The sequence below is a fragment of the Sparus aurata genome, chromosome 1, assembly GCF_900880675.1.
Source record: "Sparus aurata chromosome 1, fSpaAur1.1, whole genome shotgun sequence".
NCBI lineage: Eukaryota > Metazoa > Chordata > Actinopteri > Spariformes > Sparidae > Sparus > Sparus aurata.
In genome coordinates, this window is record NC_044187.1 from 13,097,948 (window position 1) to 13,122,065 (window position 24,118).

Below are 24,118 nucleotides of genomic sequence, written 5' to 3' on the forward strand. Positions count from 1 at the left end.
GGGGCCGATACCGATGTTCCCAGTTTAACAATAAATATTATCATCCCAACATCAATGCACTGGACCTCAAACCTCACTGGAGATTTAATATTCATACATCACCCAAAGCTTATCTGACATACCCCAGTATCAATAGATCTGTGATAGGCCAATATCAGAAGGCCCTAATTGTTATAAGAAATTATTTGATAAGTTGGTGGTTTCTTACCAAAATGCATTGTAATATCCTTGATGACTTCCTGAAAGCATTTGCTTCCTCTTGCAACACCAGTTTCACAAAATGTAACCACCTTTATGTGCATCACTGTTTACTAGCTTCATTATGCCTCTTCCCTGCCTTTGATGATGGGGACACACTCATAAAAACATCACTGCATAGCACAAGTGTTTGTCACAAATTTCACAGGGTACCTTTTAAAACCTGTGAGGGATATTGCCCCATCATTTGTATCACCGATATGTGTAAAGATTTAGATATTCTGTACGTGGAATCTTAATGACTCGCGCAGTGACATCATTTTGAAAATCTGCCAAGTTTCCCTTTTTAATTTCCTCCTCCTATTGAGCAGTGTTTACTCATTAAAACTACCAAATATTTGAGCTTCACAAGTCTACAAAAGGTGTTCCCCCACACCATCTGCAACTGAGTATCTCAACATCTGTCTGAAAGTCTTCCTTCCAGAAACTTCACTCTGAGGTTTACAAAACTGGTGTTTATAGTTGTGTAGCAATATAACGGCTGACATGGTACACCTGACGATACATAACATACTGTACAACCCTGAATGAAGAAATGGAATCTGCGATTTTATGGTGGTTATTTAAGCAGCAATAAATCTGTGGCAGTTTTATGGGACAATCATAACTTTACAGGATTTTCATCCGTTTCATTTAATAGTTTATTTAAAAGAGTGACCGTGTACAGTAAATGTACTGCACCAAATATAGCTCAATGCTAATTTCCCTCTGTAGTCACTGGGTATGAATACAATGCATATATAACAATATACAAAATTATAATTTATACACATATAGGATGGAACAGTGTGTATCCATTCAGAAGGGCATATCAGACCTTAATCACAACCTGACTCTTTTAACCATCTCTAACATTAGTTTTAACCTACATGACAACTAATATACTATCTAATGTTTGAAGGGGTTGCGTTGATGAAAGAGATGGTGAAGACAAGATTATTCTTGTACATTACAGTCCAGTTTTAGTGCTTTCCTGAGTTCCCCAAAATTCCCAAATGTCATTTTTAGCCTCAACAACCACAAAATCTACTTCATGAAGTCCTTTTCATGAAGTTCTCATGCATATTAGATCAAACAAAGTCAGTGGAGTTGAAGTTGCCCTCTATGTTCTGCAGTTGCTTTAGGCCCCCAGCAGCCACATGTGCACTTCATGCTTCATCTCCCCGGATCTTCTCAGGGCCTCCCTTACACCTCCTTACAACATCAGCATGCTACAGTGGATAAGAAAAAGTGCTGATCTAGTCTGACTGGCCTCTTTAATTTGTGATGAGCGTGGGAGAGCGGGACCCCACGGGGCCAGCAGAGAGCCTTGTGGCCAGGTTGTGCTGCTGCCTCCATCCCCCTAGCCAGCTGTAGATGCACCTGCCAAGTTCGTGCCGGTCTCCCCGTCCACTTTCTTGTTCTCACAACTATTGGGAAGAGTAGAATTTGCAAGCTAAGAATTAACCTCTTTTTCTTTGCCCAAAGAGAGATATGAAATGTCACTTTGTCTTTGGGAACTGTCATTGTTCAATGTAATCTCATTGCACGCCAGTTCTCCTCGGCTACAGAGGAATTTATTGTCCAATCTCTTGAGTTAATGTGAGTGCTCTGACACCTTTTGCCAGTATACAAATCTATGTTATAATACTTGAAAAAGATTTTACTACCCGCAGTGCTGCCAGGACTTTATAGCATTTTGGATAATTTATGCACCTTTCAAAAACTGTAAAACAGGGAGCCATGTTGTAAAACCACTTATAAAAGAGAAAGTACACAAGAGATTCAATTTCACAGTGTGTGTTTTGGTACTGAAGCTGCTCCCGATGGGTTAAATATGGTTAGTGTCATTCATTCAGTAAAAAGGAGGTGATATTTTTGGGCGCATCTTAATCAAAATCTATTTTTCATAAACGAACGTGACAAAAGCATGATGATTTACGCTTTTTAAATTAAAATGAAAGTCTCATCTGTGAAAGATTAATTGGGCGTATATCAGCGGTGATCAGATGGAGACGCTAAATCCAGCAGACGGTGTTAGAGTCCAGACAGCTGTAAATTTCAGTGGGTTCATCCTGAACTGTGAAGAGAACTCAGTCTTGGCAGAGATGGCAGAGACTTGTGGGCATGTTTAGGAGTCTTCGAGGCCTTCCCGACACGGATATAACACGAGCTCCAGAAACCTGTATAATCTCATATTCATGTAAACAGGGATACAAATAATCTTGTTACTGTATGTTGAGTATGAAGCTGCATACCCTGAATTTGACCAGAACGACTTATTACTGCAATACTAATGTGGGGGTGTGTGTCAAAGTACTTGGCGAGATATAGATTCACACGTGGGAAACGTTACCCTGTGGCAACTGTCTGTCAACATAGTTTTTAACAAAAAATATTTATATTCATGTTATGCAAATGGTAAATATTGTGTATGTCCTTAATATTGACGCAGAAAATAAGACTCAGTGAAGAAACGTGTTTGAAACAGTTGAACAGATGTTCAGTTTTGTTATTTAAAGGATAAGTTCTCATTTTAAATGTTTGTGTTTTTTATGGTATGTGCCCATATTAACATTGAAACAGGTTATTGCTTGCTGTAAGCATTGCTCTCGCCCATATAGTCTCTAAAGAGGTAGTTTCCTTATTAATTATCTTTTGAACTCATGAATATCTTCTGTAAAATTCTTGGCACAACTGAAGGGAATCAAACGATTTTGGGTCTCTCGCCATCCACTACCATACCTACACTGATACGCTGGTCACAACGCAGACTGTTCACCGGGAAACAGTCGGTGGTTATCTGCTGCGGTTTGTGGAATGCAGAGACCCACTGGTTTCACCGAGGAGGACAACGTGAATGCATCTCTAACTACCTGGTATTTATTAATAATATATGAAAAAGTGATTTAAGAGACAGTTGAACTTCAGAGAGCAGTTTGATGCATGAATTTTTTAATTGAGAGTGCTGATGTCTGAGGAGTCTTGTTATGCAACTGAAATTGAGGTTCCTGTGTACAGTATGTCTATCAGAGACTTCCAACTTCGTCTTCAAAGATGCTTTAGACTTTTTCAAAAAAATGTTAACTTCTGGTAAAAAAAATGTTTGACTTTGACTTATGAAGCAAAAGAGATCACATCGTTTCATGCCCAGCCAAATAAGTAACCAGTAAAGGCAAGTATTTGCTCCAAGCATTTTCTGTTACAGAAATAACTTTGTTGTTGTGCTTTTTTTTAATCGTCGGGTGAATTCACATTTGCATTTTTGATTAGCTCAGCTTGTTCCTAATGAAAAACACCAGTCTATCATTAATGCAGCATGTGTTGTAGTGTATTTAAATGTGAGAGTCCAGCCTGCATGTTGAGTAATTATTGATGTTACTGCTCCAAGTTTGAAAGTTGAGTCAACTTTCCCTCAGCAACGACGACGAGGCTGTCTCTCCTCTCGTCCTCTGACCACAACTCCTTCCTCTCTCACATCTGGTTGTGTCATCAAGTGAATATCATGAAAAACGTATTTACAATTGTGTGATGCGTCCATTATCTTTGGCCTGATGCACTTTGTATGACTGTGAGAACAATGCAGGCGAAACACAGATGATGTGCTTAATTCAGGGACCATCTGAATGCTTGGTAACAATCCATTTGGTGTAAGCACATCTCCCCTGCATAACAATTAAGAGACATTGCCACGGAGTGCATCAGAGACAGATGGCATGGCCAATACAGGAGGGAGAAAGATAAACTCTAGAGGATGGGCTGTTTTCTTTAAAGATGATTGTCTCAGGCCTGTGGGGAGCTACAGCTTGATGTTCATGGCATTGTTAGCAGAGCAAGGTGAGCTACAAATTGTAATACTGCTCATGGCGAGAATTTCCTGGAATGTACCCAACCTTGCTGTATGACTTTGTCACATTTTGAGCTAAAATTGGCCTTGTTCTGGTAAAATTGAAGCCTTCATGAGCAGCCTCTGCAGAATTTGTTAGTGAATGGGAACCCCTGCATCCATTGCCAGAATTGGTTGACTCTAATAGCAAACAACAGCCTTATCCCTGGATGAGGCCAGAGGCAGCACACTGCAGCCTGGAGGCCAGTGAGAGCGAATCCTGTTGCCAGGCAACGGCTTACAGATAGAGGGGGGGGGGCCTAGTAGCAGGGTCCTCCACTGCTGCCCACGCCCCTGCATGTCCTTCGTCATCGTCGCGTCAAGATTAGATCTGCCTGGCCTTGAATTATTGATTTGATTTTCTCCAAGCATCAACATTTTTCCTGTGCCGGCCCTACCTGAGAATCTTACATCAGCTATCACTGACCACAACTCTGCTATGTCTTTAGGGAAAAAACAACCAACACTTGTAGTAGTACTACAGTAAATACTAATTCCTCTAGATTTAAGCCGTAAAAAAAACTGACATTCTTAATTCTGCAGTTTCTTTTACTACAGATTGGCTCTTGAGGATCGAAGAAGTTGAGAGATTTTTTTTCTGTTTCATGTTGTCTATCCTGATTACAGCATGTATGAAGTTACCAAAAGGAGGAAAACCACAAGGTGGCAGGCAGAGTTCTCCAGTCTCATCGCTTAAACAGTTTTAGGTTTTTTCCTTTTAATTTGTGGACTCTCTGCAGGTTTGTGTGTTCGGCTGTTGTTGTTGATTTCGGATGCCTGTCTGTGATGGAGCCTTATTTGTTTCCTGAATGTCTAATCTGCCAAGTTCATGCCTTTGGCTGCCCACTGAGAAGGGGGTCCTTGTTCTGTGTCTGCCTGGCAATCCCAGTGACTGCTGCTGTCCCCCGGCCTCTTGTGCACATTAACATACAGCTGTCCCACAGGATGTAGTGAGACAGACACCCATGAGCTTCAGAGGGAAGCTGGGCACTCCCTCTCCTCTCCCAGATTCAACTCACAGGCAGCAGCCACAGCAGATGGGCTATGGAGATTAAACCACGAGGCACATGGCAGCTATTGTGGGCTTCCTATTGTGAAATTTAAAGGTCAGCAATAGGGTCATGCCTGAATTGGTGTAGTGAGTCCCACCTCCCATACATGAACTCAGTTGGCGAAGGTTTTGCTAATGATAGCTTTTTTTGGCTTGTCAGGAATATTGATCAGTCGACAGTGTGCTAAGGGGAGGAAAGAGTCAGAGTGCAGGTTACAGGCAGGAGCAGTGGCTGAAACGTTCGGCATCAGCTGCTTTGTACTATATTTTATTTTGTTGTCGAATAATATTTTATGTTTTCATTTATCAACAAATGCAGTGAAAAGACGAACATGAGCACGTATCTTAACAAGCATATAGAGCAGAACTGATAACGTACCTGAAAGATCGCCCCACCCCGGATCCTTTGACAAAAAGCCAATGGGATTCTCAATTTGAATTTTAGGTTACTCCAAAAAATAAAGTTTATGATACTTTGACATTTTGTTCAGCAAGATACGGTGTTCGTCACAATTGAACATTGCTTTTATTTATTTATTTAAGAGTTAATGCAATCGCTAGAATTGATAAGCCAATGTTGGCCTACAAACAAAAAATACATCATGGTCAGATGAATACGACGACAACACCAGTAATCTTCCTACCACATTATACAATGCACACGTCACTCTAAATATATCGTTTTTAGAAACTATGTAGTCTTTGAGTTAAATATACTTAATCTTCATTACCTTAGATAAACAGCTGCAGTAGGAATGAATGGGCTTGGCACCACAGACAGGCTGGAAAGTCGTAAAGCACTGAGAGATGCTCGTTGTTGGTTTTGTTTTTTTCATGGGGATTTATGTTGACGGTAAGACAAATATAGAATATCATTAGCCTCAAATATACCCACCTACACAGTTTGAAAGACAAAGTAAAGCAACCAAAAAACTGTCAGAATGAAATAAGAAGCAAAACATCACAACTTGTCAGCAAACCCAATTTTGCTACATCATTTTGACTTGCCTGACATTTACAATCTTGAATTCAAGTTCATATTTGACTCAAAGGTCATGAAACATGGCAGAGGAAATAGAAAGTGACTGAAAGAGATGATACACTTTGACTTTAAACATGCTCTGTCAGAGTCTAGCTTGAGGGTTCATGAATGGTACTTACAACCCAACAACACAGCACTTTATCAAATATAAAGTTAATAAAATATCAATTTCAGCTCAAGTTTTGTCAACAGCCACTCAACTCTCTGCTTGGATGTAGAGTTGAAGTACTGTGTAGATTTGAGGTTTGGATACACTCCTTTGGTTTACTCTGCTTCCTCTCTCTGAGCGTCATTGACCCCCAAGTTGTGTCCCGCTATTTTTGAAATGCAGGCCTTCATCCCCCAAAGAAGACGGTGTGGTTTCTCAGTTGAAAACATTAAAGCCTTCCGTGCTGTTGCGGTGTAAGGGCATGGCAGTGTGTGCTGAGGGGAGTCTATTTTTGGGAAGTTGTTCCAACCTCACTTCCATTTTCCACTCTTATGCTCATTTCATTGACTGGCCAGTTGGCATGCGTTTGTTCTTCGTTGGGAAAGTTCGAGGAAAGTACAAGAAAAGATGTGACAGCATGTCATGTCAGCGGGCAAGTTAAGGCCTTCCACCCAATACAAGCTTTTGACGGCTATGTGGTATCCTGAGTTATAAGCGCTCTTAAATTTTTAAGAGTTTTAAGGGAAGAGGAGGAAAGTACTCTGATTGTTGGCTTTTGTTTACACGCATCACTCACAACCCAACATATTTCAAGTGATATAACACAAAACTCTGCTCTGTCATTTTCAGGATGCATCATGTTAATTTAAACTTTAAAACTTTGAGTGTTTTGCCCCCTGGTTGGCCCCCGTAGTTCCTGTATAAATATAAATGTAAAAAGGCTTGTTTACCTTTTTTTATGCCATCTGCTGCTCCGATGCCTGCGGTCGCTTTACGGATGCTGCTTAGCTCACCCGCAGGCTAGATGTCGTTTCAAGGTAGACAGCTCATCAAGATGAATGACAGGTTTTGCAGAATGAAGCGGGACAATGGATAGCTTGAACTAACAATACACTTCCTGCCACAAGGTGAAAATTTGCATGTTACAGCGTGTTAGAGCCTGACCTCTATGCTAAATGGACAGATAGTTTCAAGTTAATACAACACCTCTGACCTTAAACTGAAAATAGTGACATAATGATTGGTTTTATTGTTATTTCAGACAGTCTGTTGTCCAAAGTTACCAAAGCAAAGTTGTAGCCATGTATTAATAGTCCATTTAATTCTGTCAGAATAGGGGCACAGAATAAGGCTACAGCAGCAATGGAGTGTGTACATAGACATTGTGATGGAAAATAATACCACTACAAAATATATATGTAACCTTTATTTTAAGTCAGGTAATCTCATTGAATTCAAGATCTATTTGCAAGAGACCTGCAGATATTCAAACACTGCGAAAAACAAAAGTACATACAGCTTCAGAGACAATAACATAAGGGCATCACTGTTGAATTTAAAAGCTTAAAATCAGCCAGCGGGATGAGACATAAAAGTTTTAAAATCTGGCATGAGAATAAAGGATATCATCGTCAAGCATAGACATGATGGTTGACTGAACGATCAATTGTCTTGTCCTCAAGACAGAAAATACTTTATTCCCTTATAAGAAAAAGCCATTTTTATCTTGAATTTCATCACCAGTTTCAGAATCATGGTGTTGAAAGTAATGTTGGACATGATTGTGCCTGTGAATAAATGTCAAACAAGATCAATCTGATATCATAAAACTTTCATCGTGTTGTTGAAAATTCAGCTCTACCTGCAAAGCCTCTGGTGCCGTATATCAATCTCATCCCATGCTCCAGACTTGCACTCTGCTGCCCGGTGTATGACTACACATAGTGTTTTCCTGTTGCAGTGCTCTAGGGGGAATTCTTGCATCCATTATGCATGGCATAAAGCGCTACACATGAGCAAATAAATCAACAAACACACAGAAACTCCAGCTCCTGAAGGTGCTTTTCCTAATGACCCGATATACTATTCTTCCCTTCCTCATTCTCTGCAAGATGGGAAGTAAGAGAGTGGTGTCCTCTCTGTAGCTCGGTGTGTAGGAGTGCTCCCAGTATGTGTCAGAAGCTGTATGAGTTGGAGGCAGGGAGGAGGAAAAGACTGCAGCAAAGTCTGAATCGAATCAGTGACACATAACCACTGCTTCTGGTGTATACGTGTCTGAGAGGGTTAAGCCACGAACGGTATTATAGAAATGCTCACTAAAACCCTGCTAACCAATTGCTTTAAAGATGAAATGTGTAAGAATTCTGCGTTGAAATGTCTAAAGAACTAGAGTTTTGTTAGCTGTTTTGTTTAGGTGTGTATTCAGGTAATTCTAAATGTTTTCAACAATTTTCAAATGCAGAAAAATCCAGATTTACTCAGTGCAATGGTGGGCTTCATTTGCTCCCCGGTCACTGGTTCCATGATAATGAAATCGGCAAATAGGACTGAACTAAATGTGAATAAAACTAAAACATTATCCCATTTGTGAACATTTGTGCCCGAGTCACTTCAGGTAGATTTTTATCAGCAGTGGTGGCTGTTTAATGGTTTATTCACCACCGACGAAGTGAGTTTGACTGCTGGATCACGCGTTTATTCCAGTTACTCATGCAATGTTTATCAGCCCCAAACAGCCAGAGTACTTAATTGTACATTAGCTGTGAGCTCCACTGGTCCAGATGGTAGTCAACATTATAGTACATAAACATCCCACAAATGGCCGTCACCTCCTTGGATTGCCGCTGAAGTCAGGTTGATAAATGGGAGTGAAGGTAAATCCACATTTTAATGTCAAATATTAAGGAGTTGTCTCTGAGCTCTCCTGCTGTCAATAAACGGAGAAGAATCTGATTTGGACTCCGGGTCTTATTCCTCCAAAAGATTAAGGCTCTACACTCAACTCTTTCCTCCAGAGCTAACCGGCTCTGCTCAGCTGAAACAACAGTTCTTGTTCTTGTCTCAGATGTGTCAGTAACTTGAGGCTGAAGTCTGGCTGTTGCTGAGGAGCTATGCTTCCCCTTACACATTAAATGCATGTCCAGCCATTAAAGATTTTCTTTTTGGCTGCAGCTGGGTTCTTCCTCTGTCCTCTGTCTGTCTCTGTGTTGCCCAGCATGGGATAATAACTCCTCAGAGGCCCCATGCTGCCATCCCTCACAGCCACATTTCTACCTTGAGATTCAATGGACATATGGCAACCACCTGCAACCTCAGCCCTTACCAATTACTACTGCAGACCTAGTTAGCACATTTACACAAATGTATGGTTTTCACTCAATAGGGAGGATTGTTCCCTCATGTATTTTTGAGCTTTTTGTCTTTACATATTTTAAAACTGACTTATAATTGTCCCCACATGAAGGCTTGTATTTACTGCGAGAGAATACTGTAGAGTCTCCAATCTGCACACTCAGTTGCCTCTGCATTAGTACATTCAGGAGGTCTCCTCTGTCTATACTGCAGTAGTATCAAGTGTTTGTGTGTCGATGTGTTTGTGTGGGAGTGAAACAAACATTCTCACAAAAGTCCATCCAAGGTTCACTGCTCCTCTGCCCTTCCTGAAATGAACCATTTATGACCCTTGACCCTTGTCATTCTATGTAGCCTTTTAAATCTTGGACTGTGTCGTGAGCAGTCCACTCTGTATAGAAATTCCAACCTACATTACTTTTCTCATTAACTTGCATTGCCTCAGCCAAAAAGGCTACTTTATCCTCAGTCTTACCTGTAAAGCAGATTAGATATGGTATAGATATGGCCGAATCATGACTGCATTACTCATGATCGTCTTCTGTTGCATTATCTCTCCACAAGCAGTTTGCTTCAGGCTGTTTTGTTAAGTAATAACTCGACTTTCTTTTGTGTTCACGGTGGACACCATTTTTAGTGTCTTTATCTGTTAATGTGGAAGGATACAAAGTACGGTTCATTGCCAGTTACACAGTACACCACTAAGAGAAGAAATCATGGTAGCAAAAGCAAAAAAAATGTGTGTGATTTTCAGATCATAGGAGAGATGAATTAAGCCGTGTTTTGGCTTTAGTTGTTTCATCTGGTCATGTCTGGTCCAGTCTTCAGGCGAGAGGCATTGCTGTTAGGTTGCATCATTCATCTTCTCCAACAAACGGCCAAATACAAAGATGCATGAACTCTCATGCGCTGCCTCTTTTATCTCTTATTTGAAATATAGCCATTACGTGTGTCTGACTTTGTGCCATCGGACATGGCAGTGGATAGGAGTCAAGTCATGCACTAAAAAGGTTGCTATCGCCCACTCGGCTTGTGGTCCATCAGAGATAACAATAATCCCAGACACTTTAGACAAGAGCCTTGGCTTTCAAAGCATGGCCAGTGGACACATCTAAACAAGATCAAATGTGCCCTTCACTTTCGGGAAATTGGATTTCTATGTCAACATTGGAGTCACGCATTTCACTCTTATCGAATGTCTCTGGTTCGTTTTTTATTTTCGTCACTATCCATTTATGCCATTCTCTACTTAACCTGGCTATCAAGAATAGGGTGTACACAGCTGTGTTTCAACTTTAAGCTGAGCAAAGATGTTCCTTCCAGATTACCTCATTAGTCAGGCCCACCTGTCACTAGGACCCACCTCGGTTTAATCATCAGAAAAGACAGAGACAACAGCTATAGTACTTCATCCTGAAGACAAAACTGTTTCCAAGCCTCCTCACATAATTTTCTTCCTCTTTCCTAAACTTCATCATTGTACAAGTTGTTAAAAAGTTTTTCCCCCATTTATCTTACCAGTCAATGTCGTACCGCCCTGCACTCTTTGCTCTTTGTTCCTCAAAGTTTATGTTGAGAAAGACCCTACAGTCCGTCCTATAATGAAATTTGTGGTCACAGTAGAAATTGTTGATTTTTCAAGGAAACCTTTTGAGAAAAATCGCTGAGACGGGTGGCACCATTCCCAACTAAACTCTCTTGTGTCTCTGCCTCCTGCCTCTTGCGTCTCTGGCAGTGGGAACTCAATCAGAATGCATATTAGTATTAATAGTACTGTTATTGGCTTGTATCTTCAAACTATTTTCAAACGCTTCTCTTATAGCTTAAGCCAAGATAGAGTAGATTCCGTGTTTCTGAATGTTTACTGGGATTACTTGGAACCTTAGCCAGTTACATCCGTTATTATTGACAATGAAGATATATATTATTTATTGTTTAGGTCTGGGCAATATATGTATATGGTATTATCGTGATATGAGACTATATATCCTCCTAGAGTTTGGATATCATGACTGTTCTTTCTGTTCTAATATTTGCCTTTAACAACTTAGTCATTATATCTACATTACTGAGGATTATTTATCCAAAATCTCAATGTTTCAATATTTGTGTGATCTACCAATAGTCATCCCTATAATATTGCCGCAATAACGTTGGTATAAAGTATTGTGCGATTTGATTATGTCTCCAATATTTAAGAATATTGAGATGTATATGTTGCGTATCACGATAGAGCCTAAAATATAGTCTTATGTTAAGGCCATATTGTCCAGCCCTCATGTAGATTATATAGCAGCAGCACTGTTTTATTTTATAAAAAGAAGCTAATGTCTGTGTCGAATGTCATGTCAATCCTTCCAATAGATGTTGAGACATTTCATTCAAAATGCTCGACCTCGTAGTGATCATCAAAATTATCTGAGAACTGTTGGTGTCTATTTGCACAAAGTTTCGCTGTGATCCATCTAATAGTTGTTGAGATATTTCAGTTTGGACCGAAGCAAACAATCCAACAAGGCAACGTTGCCATCTCTAGAGCCGCGCTGCTGTCAACAGAGGTTAATGCCTAAAAGAATGGTAAATTATCAATATTTTTTCTTATTTCATGGCTTCAAACAGACTGTGTTTAATAGCATCTTCTGATCCCTGATCCACTTAGATTAAGGTAAAATCTCAGTTCAGACGTTGCTCAGGCATGTTTTCTTTTGAAACCATTGATTTGGAACAGCAAACACGCAAATTACTGCTTTGTGGAAGAGATAAAGGGTAGTACGGGTAGATCGTGTTCCAGATGAGATCAGTATCACAAGAGGGGATAAAATACCAAAGACAGTGTGATGCACGAGTTTCTGTAGTGAGTTCAGGTCAAGGCAGGCGACAAAGTCACTGTCAGAGTATCCCCACATAGTTTCCCACCACCTTCTCAAGCATATTTAGGGATCTACAGATGACAAGCAACACCCAGCAGGCTCAATTTGGCTCGCTCTGCTTCATCTGGGATGCAGAGTGGTAATTCTGGATGATTAAAGAGGTTTATTCGTTTCTGTGTAAATGTTTATGCCAGCCCTGGCCAAGTTTCACCTGGCTCATCACACACATTTCCATAACCCTCTTTCATTTCTGAATGAGATATGACAGCTCAGGCTGCATCCAAATGCAAGCTCAGATAGGCCTATCGTTGGGCAAGGATTAGAAATGGAGGTAAATGTTAATACCTCTGTGGAGAAATCTTTCATGTACAATTTGACTTTAGAATGTGACCTCCCAGGATACTTATCATATAGTATATTAGAATTGTCGGAGAAGTTATTTGACTTGGAAAAATTCTAAGTTAACTTTATCTACAGAGCCAAAGCTGTTTTAAACTTTTTGACAGTCCTGACTAAATGTTGACTTTTGCTCATTTCGCGACTTAAATTTTGAGGTCTGAGCTTGAAACATATGCTCAATATTTACTTTAAATTGTAATTATTTTGTTACATAATGTAATAATTAAACATTTCACTTTTTTTAAACTATAACTATCTTCACTCTACATTCAGCACCTATTCTCCTCTCTGGACAAAAACCCAGTAACATCCAGTGTCTGTCTTCAGTAGAAATGTGTACAATGAGCATTCACTCGTGTAAATGACTTTGCATTAGTCAGGGGAGTTTACCGACTCCAGCTCTGATCAGCTGTGATGAAATTTCAACGCCGGGGTGGACACACCAATTTTCTAAATTTCTTTAGCCCTTTTTAGCTGAGATGCTGTGACACACATTAAAGATAAGGAGGCTGGCTTGTTGGTACTTTTCCATCTTTCTCTGTTCAAGCAGCACTCAAACATCATTCAGTCAGCACTTAGTTTGAAATGGAGCCTGAAGTAAAAGTTATTTATAAAGTAACCACCATTGTTACATCATCCGTGGCCTTCGTGTCAGCACCCGGTCATTGCTAGCTGCGTGATTGGTTATGCGCATGTAAAACAACAAAGATGGGAAAGAAGCGAGATGTCTCCCTGCTTAGCAACTTCTATCAACAGCTCCAGAAAAAATCATGTGTGTAATTCAGAATAGTATTGATTAAGACTTGAACAAAAAACAACAATTTAAAAAGTCTGATGAGGTATATGATCTGCTACTTTCTCTTGTTCCCTGTTTTTTCAATGCACTTGTGTTGACGACCATGGTACACAATAAAAAAACAAAGGGAAAGCCGAACTTGTACAGTGGTTTTGGGAAAGGACTCGACGGCCTATCTTTAGCCATTTAAAAAAACATGACACTAATTTTGGTATGAAAAAAGAGCAGTTCTATCCCTGTTTAAGGTGAAAGGGTTTCCCCCTCGTTTATCTTTCTCTATACTGTATCATTGATCTGAGGATTTAGGATGCCATTGTATACATATTTTTGTGCAGAATGTTACATCCTCTGAGACAAACTTGGGATTTTGGAGCTGTATAAATAAACTTGACTTTGGACAGGCCTTTCAGATGAAGAAGATGAATTCACTCGCTGAATCCAAGCCATCCAAACTTGCTGCCCAACTTTGAAGATGCATTGTAGGTCAAATGTAATGAGGATCAGCTGTGGCCCATGGAGTGGGTCACAAACTTCTGTTTGATGCATTTTCCAGCAAGCTGGTGCTGCTGTGCTGCTGTTTGCTTTGGGCACATTGCAGATGGTCCTAGGATTTGGGTATGACGCCTGTGATTGGACAACATAACGATTGAGAGCAAAGTTCCAAGTCTTTAAAATGCAAAGACACACAGTCAGTCATTGATTACTTTAACTTCATTACTCTACCGCATCAAATGTAACACCTTTGAGGGAAAACCTAGTGATGCAGTGTCCATCTTTATCCCCAGTTCTTCCGAGCAGGACAGCAGGGACAACTGAATGTCGTCCAGCTGTCCTTGTAGTCCTGCTGGGAAGAGCTGTTCTCTGCCAGGATGTTATATGATATTATTCTCAGGTGCTATTGTGTGTGTAATTGCGGAAAGATTAGACAAGGGTGTCTTATGCTGTTGTTTTATTTTTCATAAAGACAGACCATTTCTTGCATATATATACTAGTTAAAAAGTGACAGATTGTAGATTTCACAGGGTTAAACTGGGGATTCAGAAGCCAAACGGAACTCATTTGTGTCAACAAGTTATTATATTGTTAAGGGCTGGGTTGAGCATGAAGCAGTATTTTGGCTTCCTATGTACAGATTTCCTTAATTCAGTGTACATATTGAGGCCACAGAGTCAATATCATCTTCCCAAAGCACACAAGCCTGACTTATTTTCCATGGGGGAAATCAGCTTCTCGGTTTTTTATTGCCTCACTGAGGGCTCTGTGGTCAATTTTAATAGCACACATTACTAAATAAGGAGACAGAATGACTTTTATTCCCTGTAATGTTGTGTGACAAGAGACAGAACAGAGCTCTAGGCATGGTAGTCCTGCTACGGATGAAGCCCCAGTAGAGATTTCATCTTTGTTGTCCAAGCTGTTCTGTAGCTTCCATTTCCGAGGGGGAACTGTAGAGAAGTCCAGATTTTAAGCTCGAAAAAGATTTGTTTCTTTTCTTCTTAAGACGTATGTTTTTTTTGTTTGTTTGTTTGTTTGTTTTTTTTACATGTGGTGAGTTTTCAATGCAAAAGTAGAAGAGGTAGAATAATAGCCAACCAATGTTCTTTGACATCAAAATCCAACAAGGTTAGGGGCCGAGAAAGGGTTGAGGGTGGTCGTTAAAGGCATTCCTATGATTGGATGATTCTGTTGCCATCCTAGTGAAAAAAAATGCATTCAGGTACAGTAGGGAGGACTGTAACAGAAGCCCAGAGCCAGCCAAGAACTGACATCATTACTGTGGTTTTCTGCTTTACTGCCTCATACTTATTGTTAAAGCAAACATCACAGAAAATAAATAGATTTTTGGGGGATCTGACGGGCCCTGGTTGCACAATTTTAATCAAATGTCTTATTTTAGCCAGTTTATATCGGACTCTTTACAAGTCAAAAGAAAGGAATACACCCCGGCTGCCCTGTATTGGTTTTATCTTACAGTCGGACTTCACCACTCATTAACTGGCAGACATTCCTATTAAGATTCTGTTGACTGATATATAAACGACAAACAACACGTATTACATTTGTGTTTAAACCTTTTGTACATGCTTTCATTTTGATTGTGTATACCACTGCCGATTAAGTCTTTTCCCAGGCTTCTCTATTTATATGCATCTTGAAATGCAGCATCTGCTTTAAACTCGGATTTCTAAATAATCGCCAATAATTGCAAATGTCGACCCCTGTTCTCCATTTATTTTCCAAACAACCCATTGATGTCACAAGGGAGATACCAGTGGCTCTTGCTTTAATTTCTTTTTCTGACCTGACCCCTTCAAACTTGAACGTTTCAGTCGCGTGGGTGGCTGTAGGATATGTTAATTCAACACCATGCAGATGATTCTATTATTATCCTTAGCAGAATGCCATGATCCATGGTTTCCTTATTCATCAAACCTCCCCCACACACGCATTGCATCTGTCCAGCCTGGAATGGGGCTCACACTTCCCCATTTCAGAAAAACCCATTGAGAGGAGACCCCCTAGTCTTCATTTTTTTGCACAGAGGGGACAACCGCACAATGACACGGCTCCGTTTAGTGATGCATCACTGCCCAGGAGGTATTTGCCACCTTCAAGTTCACCACCTCACATTAAACATTTGCTCAAGAAAGCCTCTTTTCTCCTGAAGTGTAGCTATTTCCCACCAACATCTGTCGATTTCGAATAGAAGGCTGTCCACATTCCTCCAATTGTGCTAGACAGGTGTCAGATGTATAACTCGTTCTTCTGAGGCTGCAAAGATTTATCAGTGGCTGAATGGAAAATTAATCCGGCAATTTAGATAATAAATTTCTATATTTGTGACTGCTTAATCTGCCGATTATTTTCATGGTTATTGGATGAATCATTTGGTCTATAAAGCAAAACAATTCCCCTTTGCTTATCACTTGGATTAAAAATGGCTTGTCCATCTTAAAGGTCAGCCCACCTTAAGCGAGCCCCGGTCAAAGTTGCTACTTGTATAACACGTTTTGGTCTAATGCCTTTGTTGCACTACGCAACTTTCAGTTTTGTAATCAGGAGTCTTACAGTTGATGTGGTTTGCATGGTTCACAAATAACATTAAGAAATGTAGGAATGATGTCGTCAAGCAGTCACTCAACCAGATTTTTTATCCTGCAAGATATCCAGTGGGCATTAGCAACAGGTCAGCAAGCTCCTGGATTGCGTCTTTTAACAGCTCACACATTGCGATCGTCGCACACTGGAATGAGCGCTGATTGCCTCTGATCTGCCGCTTTTTGTCGTCGATCTCAAAGAAACTTTAGTTAGATTGGGGCTAGAACTTAGCTTTAGGCACATGGCGCCACTGGTTTTGTAATATAGTGGTGGAAACTCTGCAAAGATATGGAAATTACTATCATGAAATATGAGCCAATCTTCTGAGTTTATGGCATTTTGTACAATTGCTGATTAATTATTTATCCATTGAATAATCAACTAATTGTTTCAGCTCCAGATTCATTTGTCAAATTGAAATATATTAAACATTTGCTTTCTAAAATGTCTGTTTGGATGGAGAGACAATCGAAATGGAGTTTTCTACTGTTGTGCAATCTATAATTGTGCCCCCCTTTTTATCATTACTTTATAGATTAAACACCAACACTAACATAAGAAATGACCAAAAAATAAGTTGTAGTAAGTGAAGTGATCAATAACTGCAACCAAATGGTTCCGTTCCACCCATTCATTCATTTATTAATCCCCTCCTCTCGTATCTTCACGGATCCAAGGATGCTCAACTTATCTGCAGGCTCGTGGAGTATCTGTTGAGTCAGTATGCTAAAACCTTGGCAGTGATGTTGTCTATTATTTGTGCACAGTCAAATGAGAAAGCATTTGCATTTCCCCACAAGCCATCCACTGCACCGCGATGTAATGAGCGTATTTTTATCCATCTGCCACTGTTCAAACATTGCAGCAAAAGGAGCCGATGTCTGATAGAGCACTATTACCTGAACAGGTTTGTTTGTTGACAAAACGAGAAACTAAAATGGGGTTTGATTTGAGAAAAAGAATGTTTTTTGGGGGGCTTTACTACTGACCAGGACTTTGGTTTTGATAAGCGGGAGGTCAGTGTCAGGAGGGGGTGTCCAGGGAGGTCTGTTAATGCTTTACCAACCGGCAGAAGGAGAGCGACAAAGGAGGCCAGGGCCTATTCAAAGGCCACAGTGCAACTCCTCTCGCATGCCAAGCATTCCAATGTGCTGTGTAAAGGTTGAGCCGGCAGAGAGCTACGAGAGGGCCTTTCTCACGAGGGCCACCTTAAACACACACAGACAAAAGCTCAAGCTGCTCCGTCTGATGCAGCCCGACCTCCGTCGATTTGAATGCTGTGCTGCGGTGAGAAAGTGTGACTAAAATGCCAGGATTAGCCAAGTCGCTTTACACCTGTCGTGTCCTCTCGAATGATCATGATTTATATCTCGTGGTACATTCATCCAGAGTAAAAATCCTTCATCTTACTGTGCACGATTACCGTGAGAGTGCACATATCACGTCACATCTGTTCATCTGTTGTCTAGTCCAAAATATCTCCGCATTTTTGTCTCACATGATGGCAGAATTTACCAGAAGTCTCTTGCCAAGTTTTTCTTCTCGGTAACAAGCCCTAAAATTCCCCCCCTGTGCCAGGTCATTCAGTAATTACAGGTGTAAGCTGGGAGTGTCTGGAAGGCTGCCAGCTTTCAATGCTCCATCACCTGTGAATAGAGCCCTTCCCACGACCCTTCATTGTTGTCTCCTGTTCCGATGATCTAATGCCGATGTCTTGTGAGGTCAAGAGAAGCAAAAGATCTATTGAAAATAATGACACGGCCTCAACTGGTATGAACTGGATGGACGTCTTAAACATTTTTGTTGCAGGAGCGTTATGGCAGGAAAGCCCATCGCCTCAGGAGTAATTTAAACTCACACAGGCATCATTGTTTATAAATAGCAACGGGTCAGCTTAACGTAGAAATGTGTTTCGGTTTGTTATCTTGCAGCCCAGTCACGTAACATAGTTGGCGAGAGACACTGTTTAATATTCTCTGTTCTCAATTTGTCCAAATTAATCAAACAAAAAGCTTCTGGTGTATTCATCTTGCATGGCTAAACAAGATAAATATGTTTTTATGTCACAACTCAAAATGCCTTGAAAAGGCAGTAAATGTTGATGTATTGTAATTAAATTATCTATATCTATATATATCTATATCTATATATATATCTGCCATCTTGAGGTTGTGACTTTTACTAGCCGTAACAATAACAGCTTGTGAAGCCATCAGCAGTGCGTACAATTGTTAACTGGGCAGGTGCACTCACTCAGTACCTGCTTACACTGAAATGCAAATATTGGCCTTTTCCATGTGAGTGCAAATAAGCAGGTGAGGCAGACGTGGATCCATTCAAACTGTTGCGTGATAGATTGTAAAGGCAGACTGTTTTCTGACATGTGATCGGTTGGCTGGGACGTTGACCATCTTTAGTGTATCCCTCGAGTGCAGTTCAATGTATATCTGCAGAGATGGAGGAAGTATTCAGATTGTTCACTTCATAAGCCAAAGTTGGGTCGCCATAATGTTCAGTCACTAATAACTGTAAAGTTGACTTTGTGGAGGTAAAAATGCCCTTTTAATTAGTAGGATCACTAATTGATAATTTTTTATGATCATTTATGACTTTGGCCAGAGTGACACCTGTGCAGGAAGTCGGTCAAGTCAGGGAACTTGGATCCCAGTATGATATTGTATCTTAACGATGCAGTTCAAAAGGTGCTTGCTTTTGTTCCATGGCCTTCTGTTTAGTTTCAGTTTTAGCCCTCCAAGGGAAAAAGTTTGGACACCCTGATTTACATTAAGTAAAAGTTGCAACACGACACTATAGAATGTAGGCTACTTAATTAGAAGAAAAAGTCCTGCATTCAAAATTGTAATTAAGTTATAGAATCAAAAGTAAAAGTAAACTGGCCCCGTCAGACAGAACGATAAATTGGAAATGTATTTCGTGGATGAATTGTTGCAGAAAATTGCAGCCATACTATTTTATAAACAGATTGTCTCATATGTTGTGCGTAAGATTGCTCTTTAAAACGTAACCCAGTACACAATTTCCCCTTGTAGCCAGTCTCAAAGGGTAACACTGGCAGTTATACACATGAAAATGTGTTCACTGGTCTTGGGGAGTACTACTGCATACATAAAAGAAGTAGTATAAAACCTTATCCAGGGGACGCAGCATATAATCTGATAAACTGCCTTCAGGGTAATGTAGGTTTTAAAAAGAAAAGAAATTGTGTGGAACAAAACAAGGCTACATATCTTGTTTCGGTGGAACGATTTTGATCATCAATGTTAGAAAAACAGGCTGCTTCTCAAAGCCTGGTGCCTACACTACCCAGAAGGCCATTTAGCCAATGAGTGACATCACTGGAGACAACTTGTCAGATTAGTCATCTTTCTCTGGAGCCACAACAGGCTTTATACTACTTTTCTTGCCACATATGGAGTAACACTCCTCCAAGATCTCTAAATGCGCTTTAATATGTGAAATTGGTGGAGTTGCCCTTTAAGGAAAAATACTCGAGTAAATGCACCGTTACTTCCCACGTCTGTACTGAGGCTTTACTGGCAGGTAGATCTGCTTGCTTCAGTGTGATGTGTGATCTAATTGATGCAGAGCATATCAGAAGGCGGATGCCTCCTGGAGACGGCAGCGTTGGGCGGGGTGCGCGGTGGAGCCGTTTCGATTCCGCAACAAGTGGAGGTCCACCTTTCTAATGCAAAAGGGCAGCGCGCGTACCCCACCCGCTGCGTGTGCGCGCCGCCTCCTCTGCTTCACATATGTCCCCGGTCCCTCCTGCTCTTGGAGGATGCGCTGCGCACAGTGTTGAATGTTGGACTGCACCATTCGTGTCGTCTCCACCGGGGAGGCTGTAATCCGATCCTGTTTGGAGGAGCCGCCGCGCAGCCTGTGAGGAGGAAGAGGGCACTGCTCTGCGCTCTGACGCGCTCTCCCCGCCACTCCTCCCACTTTTCTGCCGAGTGTCACCCTCTTTTCTCCCCTCATCTGTTCACTCCCTGCTCGGTGAGGCTGGTCGGCGGCGCACACACACAAACACAAACACACACACACGCCTCCGGGATCGTCGCATCGCATTGTTCACCCACCGACCGAGCCCCAGTTCAAGCCGGCGCGACACCACGGAGATTTGTTTTTATTATTATTTTTCAATTCTTGAATGCCTTCGCCGGGGGAATCTACCGCATGCACGCCAGTCCGGTGACGTGCCCGAGCATGTTCACATCAGAGACGGCGTCGGATTTACCTGAGAGTACGCTGCCCTCACACCGTCAGAGCCATCTCCCCAGCGCGCACACACGCTCGGACTCCACCGATTGCCACTGAAGAGGAGAGAGGGAAAACACACCGGATTACAAGGATGGGGTTCTACGGCACTTTAAAGATGATTTTCTACAAAGTGAGTAGGGTGTTTTTTTTTTTTGTTTTTTTTTTTCTGCTTGTGTTTCCCCCCTCCTCCCCGCCGCCCGTGTCACCTCCAACAAACATCCTCCCCATCTCTCACGATTTTAATGCTGGACTCGCTTGTGTCGCCCTCATTATCTCTGACGCGCCTCTCACGGCAGATTGTGCGGCCACTGCGGAGGATGAACGGCAGTGAAGCAGACCCCCAGAGACGTCGCTTTAATTGCCCGGGCCCTATATGTTGTGTTGTGTTATGTTATGTGATGGGTTAATGTTGGAATATTGGGAGAATCGGCGTCCTATTCCTCCGTGGTAACTTCAGCAGCGTAAAAATAAAAACGCCACCGCGCAGATCCAGGGCTATTTGTTGTATCTATAAATGGGGTTACTGCTGTGGCACATAGGCTCACTTCATTCTGCAACCCTGGGTGAAAATATGTGCACATTTCCATCCCATTCACCACTGAGTCCTCCCGGCTCTGGATGGCACAGGATCCCATTTTGCCTCCGCGGTGGCTCGATGCTCTCTGCACCTGTACATCAACTCCCTTCCCTCATTATCAGGCATTAAATGCTGTAGCTTAGATCGGATATACTGCACATGGATTGCACATGGATTGCCCGTATCAGCTCCTTGTGTGTTTAAACACACGCAGACGTCCACTTTTCCTAATAACGATCCGTTTTATGAGCAGAAACGTCCAGTTTCCCCTCTCCGATCTTCCCCAGTTTGCAGGGTTATTATGATTCTACATTATGCAGCAGTGGTTATCTCGCACTGACCGAAGTGACTGCATGTGATCAGTCTGCTGTCGCCTGTTGGAGTAGCCTATTCCTCTGACATTGTGCACTCGCCTCAGGCTCCCAACCACAGATAATGGGTCACTGTGTCAGACTTGCGCGAGAGATAGAATATCCTCAAGGATGTTGGGTGTATTATGCTGGATGGCAGCCATAAAACGATGCTCCCTTAGTTGGGGGGAAGCGCACGGCACAAACAGAAAATATGAAAAGGGGTTCCGTTATGCGGAGTGTGCGATGTAAACAAATCATTCACAGTCTGATTTAAATAATCCCCTGGCGGTGGAGTATTTTTTTCGCGTGTTTGCGCGCACTTCGCGTGTGTGGCGCTGAAGCTTTTACTCAATTAATCCTCATGACTGAGGGAAAATGTCATCCTTAATCAATGGGTAACAGTTTATTGAATTGAACAGAGGCTCATTTGTATTCTCCATCCATTTTGTGGATGTGCTCATTCTAAGATATCAGGATTTTGAAGTCAGCCCCTAGAGCTGGAATTTAATGCCGCTCTTTGATGGCACTGACAGAAACTGAAACACCAAGGCTGATTTATTTGAAATACAAACCCCCATTTTTCTGGCCGGCTTTCAATTCTCTTCCTTCTCTTCAACTTGCCAATTCTTTTTCCAAAATGGCCAGCAGTCATTTGCAAGTGTTTTTCTGCGTCTCTAGCAAAGCTGATTGACATGATGAAACTGTTTCGTGGCCGCTCGAAACGGCATTTGATGAACGGGAAAAAGATATTTTTTTTTGGAGTGACTGATGCTGCAGGATGTAGCCTGTGTTGAAATGAATCAACACATTATGTAAGAGCGATTGCCGTCTTTAAAATATCATTAACTCTCCGTGTTATCCATCTGCCGTGCTTTTGGACAGATAGGGATGGGGGGGAAGCCAAGAGGAAGGAGGGGAAGGACTGATTAGTAGTGATTTACAAACACTGCGCTCTCTGGTTACCTTTTCCCAGGCTGAAACATAAGACGAGGCTGGTTCCACGCTGTGGTCTTTTTTTTCTCTTTCTCTTTTTTTGCCTTTTTTTCACGCCTGCATTTAGTTTGAGTTTTTTTTCTTACATGTGCACACAGTCAAAGCCGGCCAGCGCACCCCCTCTTTTCTCTCTCACTCTCTGAGGCACACACAAAACATACGCACACACACCCAGTGCATGCATACACACACCCAGGCTCTCCTTGGCTACTGGACTGCCATTGCAGTGAGATCACTGCTTCAAGAACAAGGCGGTCGGGTTTAAGAGCCGGAATATCTTATAAACCCTCCTTTATTTTCCTCAGCGATTTAGCACACAGTCGGCCAGATATTTTCAATTGTAGACAAGTGGAACGTGAGTTACATGCCAGCGTGTTTTTCCCAGGGCTTTTTCTATACATCTCCATGATGAAACACTCCAGATTTCTATGGCTCTTCCCATGATCCTCTCCGTCAGCTTCACACGGGAGCTGACTTGTGTGGAAAAGCTCATAAATCATTGGTCAGATCACAGTCTAATGTCCAGGGGGCCTCTAACCTGCAGCACACGTTGGTGTGCTAGTCATGTCCACATGCCTACAGAAACTCAGGCTGAGAGTCGGCTTGTGTCGGTTGTTTTGGTGCATTGATTCATTCTGTAGTCTAAATGCCGAAGTAGGGATCCTGTGCTGATGTCCCGTCCTCATCATCTCACACTCTCAAGTAGTTTATTCTTGGTTCGTCATTGTTTTGATATATTGCAACACTCAAATGTGCGCCTCAGGGAGGACAAACACACACACACACACACACTAAATTATAGTGATAAAAAAACAAAACAAAAAAAGAAACGCACATCTTGAGGCAGAGACATGTAATCATGCCACTGTAAAGCCAGACAGTATGGAGTCAAGCGTCCAGAGCTGTTTTCTTGTGAAGCACTCTCTTCAATAACATACCCAGAGTGTATCAAAACACCATTGTGTGTCTCAAAAAGGGGGGAAAAGTTAATTTTGAATGTGGTTTCTGTTTTCTACAAGCTATTATCAGCTCCTACAATAGCAGGAAGACTGATGGAAGTCTTTCATGGGTGTGTGTTTGAGCCCCTTATCAGACAATGTTCAATCATTATGTGATGGACGATAAAGTTGGTAACACTTTGTAATAACCATCATGAATGAACTGTACATTTAAAGTTAATAGGAGTTATGTTAAAGTTAAAGGTGCACTATGTAGTTTTGGGGACGACATCTTTGAGAGAAAAATCTTAATTGATT

At 41.5% G+C, this 24,118-nt stretch overlaps 1 protein-coding gene across 5 annotated transcripts in view; it reads left to right on the top strand.

Annotated features, from left to right (window-relative positions):
* The window catches only part of fbxw7 (F-box and WD repeat domain containing 7), a 128,628-nt gene that overhangs the window by 77,718 nt on the left and 26,792 nt on the right, over window positions 1-24,118 (top strand). Inside the window, exon 1 of one of the 5 annotated variants that reach the window (XM_030420213.1) lies at window positions 20,552-21,069. The exons of the other annotated variants lie outside the window; for them this stretch is intronic. Within the exon in view, the coding sequence (XP_030276073.1) occupies window positions 21,031-21,069 (39 nt within the window). The 5' untranslated portion in view covers window positions 20,552-21,030. Of the gene's footprint in view, window positions 1-20,551; window positions 21,070-24,118 lie in introns of those variants that run through there. 5 annotated transcript variants of the gene reach the window in all.